General features: G+C 34.4%; 1 protein-coding gene across 1 annotated transcript in view; it reads right to left on the reverse strand.

Annotated features, from left to right (window-relative positions):
• Positions 1–4,049: 4,049 nt before the first annotated feature.
• HYCC1 (hyccin PI4KA lipid kinase complex subunit 1) overlaps positions 4,050–13,488 on the reverse strand; it is an 84,166-nt gene continuing 74,727 nt past the window's right edge. Inside the window, exon 11 of the mRNA XM_007447443.1 lies at positions 4,050–6,577. Coding sequence (XP_007447505.1) covers positions 6,003–6,577 — 575 coding nt within the window. The 3' untranslated portion in view covers positions 4,050–6,002. The remainder of the gene's footprint in view (positions 6,578–13,488) is intronic.

Genomic DNA, 13,488 nt, shown 5'->3' on the forward strand with positions numbered 1-13,488 from the left:
TTAGTTGTACAATTTAAGTCCTGCCAATGGCCTCTTAAACTAATGATTTCCCCACACCTATACCAGTATCAATCTTTTTAATCCTTATCTATCTGACAGGTAAAAAAATAAACAAAATCTTAATTTATATTTTACTATGCTTTTAATATCAGAATAACTAGCATTCAGTTTACCACTGAAACACAATTACCTAAAGCTCTACAAAACGTATCATAATTTATTTTTGGAAAACTTTTATTTTCACCTTAAAACTTAACTCTGTCACCTATAAGACAGATGGAATGAGTGAATATCAAACACATGTCTGTTATGTAGTATTCACTTAGTATCTTCTTTTACCAAGTGATAGAAAAGTGAGAGTCACAGGACCTATGTTTAAGCTCTAGCTTTCTACCCAGCAGCTAAGTGACCTTGGGCAAGTCACCTGCCCTTTTGTTCAGTTTCCTCTTTTGTAAAATGGGAATTCTAATCATTTTATAGGACTCTTTTGAAGATTAAATGAGATCATAATTTAAACTACAAATATTAGCTATCTACCACCACAATAACAATGCAAGGGAAATTACCAAGTGACTAGAATTATTTGTAAAAGCCTTTCTTAATAATTATAAAATAATTATATGCTGGTATTACAGATTCTATGAAGTGAATCAACTATTTATTGGGATTGCTAAAGTCACTAGAAGAGTTTGTATTCCATAGGGCTAACATACTGCCTACAAAATCGCTTCTCTTGTTTTCTATGATTGCTCCTCTAATAGTAGTCAGAAAATATTTCCTAAATTACTTACTTCCTTAGATGAAATGGAATTATCCAAACACATAATCAACTATACAACAGGATTTTTTTTCAAGCCTCTAAGAGAGTTTTGTTTCTAAGCACACACAGTAATCCTATTCAAGTAATGTCATGGCGATTTCCTAGAGTCAGTAAATGAAATTTAAAAATTTTACCGTAATACAATATGTTGGAGACCTTATCCTTGATTCTTTCCCAAAACTAACATCAACCTAACTCACACATTCATTGAATGTCTCAATACCTACCATGTACAAAGTCCTATGCTAGGAACTAGGTGCATGTAGTTTCTGCACTCAAGAGATAAAGACCCATATGAAAGATAAAAGGGCAAAGCACTGTTATCTAAATTTGCCTGTACTTCTGGTATGACAAATAATCAGTCACTGGTGCATGACCCATGGAGCTCATCTTCTTTTGGATGGATACTAATGAACTTGTCACACTTCTCATCCATAGCCATGTAAAATGTAAAGCCAGGAATGAGATGTCACTGTCCTATGGCTTACTCCCAAAAGCTCTCAATGGCTCAACTCACCTAAGTCTTCCTCCTTTAATTTCTTCCTCCACATCATGACTTTTGCAAAATTTTATGACGATTTTTTAATTAGTACAGTGATCTGGAAAAAATATTTTTTCAGTTTTTATTTCATTAAAACAAGAGGCAACACTGCTGTATAAAGTATTGCATATGGAGAACATTTACACAAATATACAAAACTTCAAAAAACTAAACTCCAGTTTATTTCCATAGCCTTAAAAAGGTAGAGAGCACATAAAAATATCCAAAGTCATAATTTATTCTTTAGGAATGTAAACTCTAGGAACACGATTAGAAACAAGTCAATTTACTATGAAAAGATTAGTATCACTACGTGATTAGAAATAAAGATAAGAGGCACACAATAAACTCCACATAAGAGAAAATAACAGTATGTGAAACAGGACCTTCAGTTTACTAGTAGAAACTTCATATCAAGACATAAGTACTCTAGAACTCTACTATTAAAAAACACAAAAGCATCTTCTAAAACATTCACTGGTAATCTCTGTAGGTATGCACAAGTTACAAAATACAGAAAACAACATATTTCTGTTCTCTGATGAAGAATTTAACAATATTAAATATAAATGTGAATAACTCAAAGTATTGAGTATAATTTTACTAAGCAATTAATCTAAAAGTATAAATTCATGCTAATTAAAGGACTAGAGAGTTTATTTTTTATCCAAAGATTGGGAAGACACTATTATACATTAACTTCTATCTACAATGATTAATTTAAGTACCCATCAAATTATTCTTTTTTTAAATGGCTTTTTAAAAAATACTTTTTCAGGGGCTTCCCTAGTGGCACAGTGGTTGAGAGTCTGCCTGCCGATGCAGGGGACACGGGTTCGTGCCCCGGTCCGGGAGGATCCCACATGCCACGGAGCAGCTGGGCCCGTGAGCCATGGCCGCTGAGCCTGCGCGTCCGGAGCCTGTGCTCCGCAACGGGAGAGGCCACAACAGTGAGAGGCCCACATACCGCCAAAAAAAAAAAAATTTTCAGTTACGTTATTTAACATATATATTTCCTTGATGTGCTTCCCTTTAATAAAGTGTAGACTTATGGTGCCTATAGACTCAAAGGTTAAATAGCCTTACTTTAAATATCTGCTGAAAAATTAGGTCTCAGGGTGTATTTTTCTTTACAATTTAAATTTAAAGGTTTCAACACTTTAATTTTATTCTTCCAAAACAGACAAAATCCCTTAAAAATGGGATCATTTTTCATCCATTTTGGTTTAAAATTTTTATTTCCCTTTATTTTAACTTTTTGTCTTTAAAAGTTAATAACTTTTATAATTATTATTGAATAATGTTTGCTAAGTAGTTACTTCATAATTGAAAAGAGCAATGAAATATTGCTTTTTCAAAACACACTGAAATCATTTAAGGACTGAGAATTTCTACTCTTCAAAATCTACAGAGCTGCCTTTAAAAGTTCCATGGTGGTATAATAAGGGATTCTAGGGTGCTCACCTGCCCTGGGACACTCCCCTGAAGTCTTTGTTTCTCTCTCCACTTGGATTCTAAAACGGAAAAGCTGGCACCCAGCTTCACTAGAATATCCCAGGTAGTCGGGTATCTGAAGAGTGAGAGGTTGGGTAATTTCAAGAATCTTTTAGAGGTTTAAAATGTGGAATGGGACTACAATGTCTGCACAGATCCTCTGAGCTATGGGGTGCGAGGCCCCAGTTTTGTGCGGAATCCTTCTTGTGGTAAAAGGTATTACTCTGGATATACACAAGGTCTGTGACCAAATGGTCACATCATCATCTTCATAAGAAAACGACCTACAAAAGCCACTCCAACTTTCAAATTTGGAAAAGTGAGTGGGACAAGAAGAGCAGGGATAATCACCATTGTTACCACAGTTAGCATTACCCAGTATTAATAACTGCTATAAAAATTTTCAAATGTATAATCTTTATTTGAAATAGTATCAAAGGTACTACGAAAGAATTTTACTGTTACCATAACTCCACATTCCAGAAAATCAACTGGGACAAATTACTTGGAGCAAAAATTCAGAACCACTCCTTTGAGTAAGCCTTCAGGGTTTTTACAAGAAAAAACACATGCAGATTTGTTGTGCATTGTGTAAAAGGGTGGTACCCCTTTCATACTTAAAATTGTAGGCATCTACAGCTCTGATTCCATTTTCAAATAACACAAGAATATAAAATGTTAACATTTTTATTGTAAAAATAAATGAGATTCATTAAAAATTTAGAATTAGGGGACATTAAGTCAATTGACACTTAAAAAATTAATTAGCTTTAAAAACAATGAAGATTATAATGATCTAGTATCCAACATATTTGATCTAGGGTTGTGAGACCACTGAGAATTCTAAATATTAGATAAGTGATTTGTTTGCACTTTGATACTGTCTTCTCAAACTTTAATGTACATAATAATCACCTGAGATCTTATTAAAAGGCAGATTATGATTCAGTAGATCTAAGGTGGCTCTGAAATTCTGCATTTTTAACAAGATGGCAGGTAATGCCAATGTTCCTTACTGGTCCTCAGACCACAATGATTTATAATAGCAATGATCTAGAATAGTAACAAAATGAGGTTCCATTACAACAGCTGAACATTAAAATCTGATCTCTTATTTGTGCCAGCTAATGTTTCCTCAAACTTATTCTATAATGTTTCCTAAGCACCTTAACTTGCCTCCAATGCCAATCTTTTAAATTAGTTCTTAAGACTATTATTAATATTGTTAAAAGCTAAGCCTAGGGGAAATTCTTTGTTAGAGAATTACAAAAAGACAATAGGAAATTCACAGTAATTGTACACAGGATTTGAATTGTAGCCAGAATTTCTATTAAATTAACACTTTATCAACTTTCACTGTCTGGTTGCTTTGCTTTTTTTTTTTTCCTACAATGTATGCCAATAGATCTTATTCCATTTCTATCACTGGCACTAAAAAAAATCAAATTCACTTACATTAAAAACCATATTTTATTCAGGGTTACTGAATAAAAACTAGTTCATGCTTTTTGAAGAACTGGATTTAAAACGATAGCCAAAGCAGTTATGGTCAAAACTGCATTCATAGTGAAAATGCTTTAGCAGTCTTCAAGACATAAATTTTTCACATATTTGAGCTCTGCATAAGCAGGTACAAGAGGAAAACTATCATTTTCTCTGTGTGACCACAGCTAAAGAATGTGAATAAGGAAACTACTGTGTACTAACCATTAACAAGGGGACAGCTCCCTACATCTTCCTCCCCAATCAACTTATTCTCTCATCCTCAACCCTGCTTTCTCTCTCTTACCCTAGATTATTACTTAAGTATACTTGATTTATAAGGAACCTCAACCATAGCTGAAATGACCACCACTAGTAAACATCAAATTTTTACATCCATCTGGATGTCACCTGACTCTCTATAGCTACATACAAGTTTGTTTAGCTTCTGCCATATTGCCTTTTTATTTTTAGTTTTTGCTTGGGAGCAACTACATTGATTATTCTTTCTATCATAACATGAACATTTCAAATAGGCCTGTTCACAAAACAAGAAACACATTTAATATTTTTCATACTTAAAATTTTAAATTTAAGAACACAAACATATATAACCCTAAATTAGTTAATATATAAATGTCCTTTGTCCATATTTCACTATTTTTATTTTCTTTCAACGATATTTTATAGATGAAAATTTTACCTAATTTCCTTCATTTGTAGACAAACAATTCAATATGGGAAACACTGGTATCTTGAGAGATGGGTTGCAAAATTCACTGATTTCCAGGAAGTCTTCAATGATGTGTGCTCTGAATTGTGGGAATCCAAACTAAGTAGGATTTCCGAAGTCCAGCAGCAGGGTAAGTCAGTTTTGTGGCTTATTACATCTTAGGAACTGAAAGGGATCTTCACCTGCTAAATCCAGATCAAACACTTCAAAACAACACATCTACTAGCAATCTGATTTCCGATATAAAAATGTTCCAAAGATAACAATGGAAACCCCTTTTCCCATCCCCTGGAATCATATAATATTTTAGGTTACGGAGTTACCAGGCATTTTCCAGTGCTATATATAAACTGTTCTACTAATCTTAAAGATGATCTGGTTACAAACATTTTTAGCAGGCACTTTTCATACATATCATTTTTGTTTTTTCACATGCCTGTTTTTCAGACTGGCTCGCTAAACAGCCAGCTGTAGAATTCCTGGAGTTGTACCGCAGCCTCATCCTTGAAAAAACTGTTCTCATGCAAGGAGATTCCCTTTTACACTGAAGGCCAAACATACAGCTACCAAAATAGGAGTTATTAAAGAAAAAGACTCATAACCTCTCATGAGCTGTGACCAATCTGATCAGACAGCCTGCCAAAATGTATTGTCAGACTAACAATCTTAGGGCAACAGAAACAAATAAGAAAGTAAGAGAAAAAAAAAAGACTCAAGCCAAGGGGAAAACACACAACCAAGAAATAACAAAACCAAATTTCAACTTACTGCAACCTAGACATTATTCCCTTCATAAAGTCAAGGTAGCCTTCAGAATTTAAGACATCAGGGCTCCTGTCAGGAAGAGGGATGAAAGACGACCCTGGGAACTTTCATGAAGAAGCAAAGTCGTATTTTCTGATTAACTGGTTACGTGAGAAAACCCTTACAAATTAATCTGTGGACAAAGTAATGCTAATACTAGGAGGTCTCTGCTGACCTGTGTGATGCTTCATTGGAAGTTCAGTCCTTTCAGAAACGTAAATAAGCGTTTCTTCTTGCAGACTACAAGCAGAAAACCTATTGGTATCTGTCCCAGTCCCACAGCCAACAGCAGATGATGGGTTATATGGGACTGTGACACCACTAACTTGTTCAAAGGATTTACTGAATACGGTCGCAGCGGTCTTAGCCAAACCATGACTACTAGGTTTAGGCAGAGATTGGCTGGTTGTTAATGTAAGTCTCTTCAAGGAGAGAAGCTCGAGATTCTCACTTTGGGCTCTCTGAGTTTGTTTTCGAGCAAAGTGATCTTTGCAAGACTCCCCTGCAGTTTCTTTTTCTTTTCCTCCAGTTTTGTTTCCTCCTGACCGTCTCTGAGTCTTTCCTGCACTTGCCTTGTTACTACAATTCTGACTACTGTTTGATAAACCCGACTGGCTGGTACTAGACGCAGCCCTGGAATAAAATCCCTCGTCAACTTCAGATATCTCCATCAGTTCTTCTTGACCTGTTAATTCTGTATTTCCTAAACAAAGAAATAACAAAGATTAATTAACATTAAGCATTTTAAGTAATTGTTTTTTCATGATTCATACCAAATCAAGTATACTTTAAATACATTAAATTTTAGCAAAATATGTAAAGCAACAGATTATAGACCAAAATCAAAGGATAATCAAAACATTCTATAAAATGTCAACAATAGTTCATTATAATTAAATAAGAGTAATTTAGAGTGTATTAAACGAAAAGCATGCCATAAACCACACCCCACTGTGTTTTTAGAAAAAGTTCTCTTACTATTCATGCAAAAGATTAGAAACAATTAGGAAAAATACCACACAGTAAAACTAGAGGTAAACTCTCCCCCAGTAGCAAAGCAGTGTAAAATCAAAGATCATACCAAGGAACTTTTTAAAACATGGTATTAAAATATTTCAAAGATTTTTTTAAAGGTTGCACTACACATTCTAGATGATTTTACTAAGAGAAAAATATACAGACCATAAGCATCACAAGCTCAAACTTGTTAAAATTCTTTATACATTCTCCTTCATATCAAAGATGGCAAAAATACAAAGATAAAAAAGTAATTTTAGATCTCAAAACATAAGCAGAAAATTACTTTGGAAGCAATTTTCTGACTCATTTTCATAACTGTTTACTCAGAGAGCAGAGCTATGACCATTCCAAAGAGCATTAAGAGTCATTGAGAAACTGTGGTACATAATTCATGCATTTTGATTAGGTGACATGCAAAATTTTTGTGACTGTGTAACTGTTGCTTAAAACATGCAGCAGTGACCCTTTGCCATGAGATACCTTGGAGTGCAGCTATAAAGTGCTCTGCTAAAACTGCACTCTGCCAGGTGAGTTTATTCCATCCTCCATCATTTTTCTTACAGATTTTTGCCTCCTGATCTCTGGCAAGCCTTTGCTCTCAGTTCTAGGATCTGTGGTTGTTTCCTGTACACCCTGTATATGCTGAGCATCAATCTCTCCTAGTGTTCTGCCTTTTTCCCCATTCCCGGTCCTCTCTCCGGCCACATTTGTGACACTAATCTCAGGAATGACAAGGATGCCCAATTCAGTAGTATCATTAGTGTTGTCAGGTTGCTCTAGAATTGAAGATGATAAGACAAAATGACGGCTGAAAACAAAACAAAATAAAAATGCAAAACAAGAAAAGCAAAAAGATCCAAAACAAAAATTGGACGAGTGAATGTTAGGTGTTAAGCCAAATATTTGCACTGTAGAAATTCCCATAATTTACCATACTCTGACAGCACTGGAGACAATGGGGTCATGTTCTTTAATTTCAAATGACAATGACAAAACTCAGAGCATCAATTAATGTTCTGTATTTTTTCACACACATATTTGATGTGGACTATGAAACAGAATTTTTTTTATAGTTTAAAATAGAATTTCTATTATTTTTAAGATAATATTGTGACCACTTGAACTTATGTCAAGCTTTAGGCAAATTTTCAAGGATTTACAGCCAAAACTCTAGCTCTTCTTAACATGAGGAACCAAGCCACTTAGGAATTCCCCTTGCACAATTTTTTTATTAGATTACACTGAGACTGCCTTAATAAACCATGATATTGGAAAAATGCTTATGCACTTATATCATGGTTAGTAATGCTACAGGTATAGTTTTTGTTTCACACACCAATCATCTTGTATAGTAGTAAATATTAATGTGGCTGTGACATAATTAAACAGTCTATTCCTGCAGACTCATACTAATTCCATAAATTTAGGTTAATTTGTAACTGTTCATTACTAAACTGGAGAAAAATAAAAATGGATTTGGAAAAGCAAATTGGCTATTGGTCCTTTATTCTGAAAATGGTCATTTGGAAGCGAAACAAAGGAATGAAACTCCTAACAAGTTAATACTTGTAGACATTTTACTGTGTCTCAAATCACAAAGCCATGGTTTATTTAAAGTTGTCAAGGAAATATCCGTAACAGATGGGAAAAAATAACATGAATATGTCTACCATGGACCAGTAATGAAAGTTAAAGTTCAAAACACCATAAGACTATGTAAAACAGTATATACTCTTTTAAAATGTACAACACAAATCTGTGTGAGGGACATTACCCACTATTTTCAAATATTTTTCATTTCAAGGTCTCCTGAATGGTGCTACAACATGTGAAACAGTAACAGGCAAAAGACTGGCGGCCAGAACCATATATTCCTGTGGGTGCCCACTCTGCTGTGCATCTTTAAGTACTATGAATGCCTGGCTCTCACCCTAGACATTCTGATTTAAATAGTATGAGGTATGACCTGGGCACTGGGATTTCTAAAAGTTCCCACATGACCAACGTGCAGCAAAGTTTAGGAACCACTGCTCTATTCTGATTCTTTCAAATTTTGAAAACTTAAAATGAAAGTTATTATGGATGCCCTGGGTACTCCATACCCAGCAGCAATATGCACCTCCAAAGGTCCTCAAAGCTTCATATTGCCCTGCGCTGGTAGGCCAATGCACTGGTATATTATTTTCCCAATTACCTAGCGCTTCCTAAATTTTTTTTTTTTAAATTGGGGTATAGTTGCTTTACAATGTTGTGTTCGTTTCTGCTGCACAACAAAGTGAATCAGCTCTATGTATACATATATTCCCTCCCTCTTGGACCTCCCTCCCATCACACACCCCCCACCCCACCCACCTAGGTCAAAACAGAGCACTGAGCGGAGCTCCCTGCACTATACAGCAGGTTCCCACTAGCTATCTGTTTTACACATGGCAGTGTGTATATGTCAATCCTAATCCCCCAGTTCATCCCACACCCTCTCCCCCACCGCATGTCCACACGTCCATTCTCTACATCTGTGTCTCTACTCCTGCCTTGCAAATAGGTTCATCTGTACCATTTTTCTAGATTCCACATATAGGCATTAATATACAATATTTGTTTTTCTCTGACTTACTTCACTCTGTACGAGACTCTAGGTCCATCCACGTCTTTTGACTGAATACACTCTAAATGGAATTTTTATTTCCTAGACAGACCAAAGCATGTTGGTGAGGTAGTATGACATTGCTGCTTCTGCTTCCCTACTAGAGGTTTAATGAGACTAAGAAGTTCCAAACAAGCCCATTCCCCATTGCTAATAGTTGTCTTCAATGTGAGGGCAAGTGACACAACATTGTAAAGCAACTATACTCCAATAAAAATTAATTTAAAAAAAACAAAAACAAAGTGAGGGCAAGTAAAATCTAACTGAGGTAAATGCCAGAGGCCACTGCAACTGAGAGTAAAATCGGCGTGGCACTGTTGGTGACAACCAAGAATTGTCCATTTACACTGCAGAAGCAGTTTCACAAAAGATCCACTAACGGGATCATTAGTCCAAAATAGTTATAAACTGTTGAAATTATCCAGACATAACAAAGCCAATGATTACTAAAATTTAACAAAATTTTAAAAGATAAGCATAAGTAGCCTAACAGAATAGAAAACAATCTACTACATTGATTGGCACTAAATAGTTTTCTTGAGAGTGTTCACATATACTATTCAATTATATTCTTAGAATAATGTGTTGGTGCACCTCTGAAGCAGGCAATTTGACTCCCATTTACAGACAAGGAAACTGAAGTTCAGAAAAAGTTAAAACAACTATTGTATGGGGGATCTAAAGAGTATAACATACTATAAATTCTAACTCTTCAATTCATTAAAGTCAATTTGAGTTAAATATTCTCTGATAGATTTTTTCAATTACATTTAACTTACTTGCTTAGATTCCTGGTCACTTCATAGAAAGCAAATAAATTACTTGGCTGAACACAGAGCAAGAGCAAATAAATCTCTAAGAAAACCTAAATAAGTCATAACTCTCAAGGTTAATTTATTTTTTTAATTGGGTTTATCTTTTAAAAGATGTCAATGAAAATTAAAATGGTGCTACAACATGAAAATTTAGAATTTTGCAGGAAAAACTAGAAAATGACAAGAGTATTATATAAAATAGCAATAGGCAACTGGATTGCTAATCACATTCACTGGGATAATGGTAAAGATCTGCAGCCCAAGAAAAAATAACATTAATTTTTTTTAATCATGAAATTAACTGGCATGTGGAAAAACAAGATAAGTTTTTCCACAAGCAAAAATCTTTAATTCATTTATGTATGTTATCACTCAAAAATGGTAAAAACCACAAAACTTTTAAACTGCTTATTAAAGTAAATTCATAGAAAGAAAAACATGTAATTCTGCACGGAGCTAGAAAGAAAAGAAATATAATTCTCAGGAAAATTACAGGATAAAGAAAGATAATTACATAGCAAACATCTGTTATGTTATCTTGCTCTCTATTATTTCTCCAACTTCTTCCCCTATATAATTCTGTGACCCAATCCCCCTACACACAACTTCTTATTGGTCTTACTATTCTCTAGGCCTGGAATGCTCTTCCCCACATAGCTACGTGGCTCACCTCCTTACTTCCTTCAGGTCTTTTCTCAAAACATTCTCAGTGAAGTCTTCCCTGATCATCCCATCAAGTTTCAATATTCCCCATATTTCATATGCCCTCTTCCCTACTTTGTTTCTTTTTCTTCTTAGCACTTCATTACTTTCTAACCTACATTTATTTATCTTGTCTACCAGATGTAAGTTCCATGAGGCCAGGGATTTTTATCTGGTTACTGCTGTATACCTAGTTCCTAGGAAAGTAGGTTGCATTAAGTACGTGCCTAATAAACATTTGTTTGATAAATTGAATGAATCTCCAGTTATGAGGTGAAATTATTAAAATAAATAAAGTTGAAAGACCATAAAGAAGGAATGAGAAAGGTAAGCTGGGAATGTGTTACTTGACTTGATAAAATGAAAAAATAATGTATAGCATAAAAGAATTTTTAGGGACTTCCCTGGTGGTCGAGTGGTTAAAACTCTGCACTTCCAGTGCAGGCGGTGCAGGTTCAACCCCTGGTCGGGAAACTAAGATCCTACATGACGGGTTGCGTGGTCAAAATAAAAAGAATTTTTAGATGGCAAAGAAAAGCAAAGGCTTTTTGTTTTAGAAAAGTGTAGTAGCTGCCTCTAAATGTAGGTTTAGTAAAATGCTTATTAACATCAGAAAGACTTTTTATTTTTAAATCTATAGTTCTTTTATTATGTTATCCAGAGGATAAGAAGAGAAAGTTATTCTTTCTTTAAAAAGACCATAGGGCTTCCCTGGTGGCGCAGTGGTTGAGAGTCCGCCTGCCGATGCAAGGAGACATGGGTTCGTGCCCCGGTCCGGTCCGGGAAGATCCCGCATGCTGCAGAGCGGCTGGGCCCATGAGCCATGGCCGCTGAGCCTGCGCGTCCGGAGCCTGTGCTCTGCAACGGGAGAGGCCCATGTACCACAAAAAAAAAAAAAAAAAAAAAAAAAAACCATAAAGGAGATGTTTTAAGGGAATATAAATGCGTAAGAAAATAGAATCTGCTTAAAAGCCCAGAACTTAAAATTTTATGCAAAATGTGTCATGATTGTTCTATACCTATAAAAAAACAGTACTTACATTTGACTTCAAATAATTTGAAAAGTTCAAAAAAGATCCAAAGAGAAACTTCTCAGAGAATATTTTATTTGTATAACCTCTATACATAGGTAATATTCTCTCCATGTACAGATATGAGGAGAGTTAAAGAATACTTTTAATAGACATTTCCAAATTGGTTCTCAAAGCCACTCAAATCATTTCTCCCTACAAAATTTCTTCTGGCTTTGAGGGAGGGGAAAAAAAAAAAAAGGTGAAACAAATTGCAAATATCATTAAAACTGATCATGAAAAGTTGTGATTTCTCTCATATGTAATTTTATAATCCCAAATATCTATTCCATTATGTCACTCATGAAACTCTTTATCCTAGCTTTAGTTTCTATTTTTTCACAGCTGCCCTACTTACTAAAAGTGACAATTTAAATAAAGGAACAATTTATTATTCACAGAATTTGCACAACTCTGTACTCAGACTGATTCATAAGTCTAAAGGAATCTGGAAAAAAAAAAAAGACAATCAAGGTGAATCCAAAAAAAAAAAAAAAAAGAAAGGAACCTGGTTATGACCTAAGACACTTGCAAATTCATTTGCAAAATCAATAAAATAAGCTGACATTAAAAAAAATTAATCTGTATCATACACTTTTGACATTAATTATGAAAAGTATTTTAGAGTAGATCCCAGAAGAAAATCATACATATTCCTTTACAATTTATAAGATATATTTTAAATGTCATAAAATACCTGAACAATTTCATATTACCCAGTTTAATGTTTACAATTCATTCTATTCAATGGAAGACAAATGTTTTCTATATTCATTAAGCTATTCATTGCAGTGTTATCCATAATAGCAAAAAGTTAGAAACAAATTATTTAGCATATTAAGGAAATGGTTAAGTAAATGCTGGAATATAAACTCAATGTGGTATTATGTAGCCATTAAAATAATGGGACTTACTAGAAGAACTTGGGAAAATGTTTGACAGCGTTAACTCAACAAAAGCACAGTATGTAAAAAAAAATTAATTAGAGTGTAACTGTGAAAAATACATATACGTATGGAAAAAAAAACTGTAAAATGGTAACTCTTTAAGTACCGGGATTATAAGTGAATATTCCTCTACCCAGTTTACCATCATGTTGTTGCACTGTTTTTCAATAAAATAAGGAAAAAAGAAGCAAATTGCTCAGTCTATATTATAAATTTATTCACTTATTCATGCATTCAACTATTTCTTTAGCACCTATTACGTGCTAGGCATTGTTTTAGACACTGGGGATAAAATGGCCAACCAGACAGACAAAGACACTGCCCTCACAGAACTTACATTGTAGTATGGGAATTAAGTAAACAAGAGAATTTTAGATAGTGGAAAATGCAATGAAGAAAAGAATAATGGGAAAGAG

Source organism: Lipotes vexillifer, unplaced genomic scaffold, assembly GCF_000442215.2.
Source record: "Lipotes vexillifer unplaced genomic scaffold, Lipotes_vexillifer_v1.1 scaffold474, whole genome shotgun sequence".
NCBI lineage: Eukaryota > Metazoa > Chordata > Mammalia > Artiodactyla > Lipotidae > Lipotes > Lipotes vexillifer.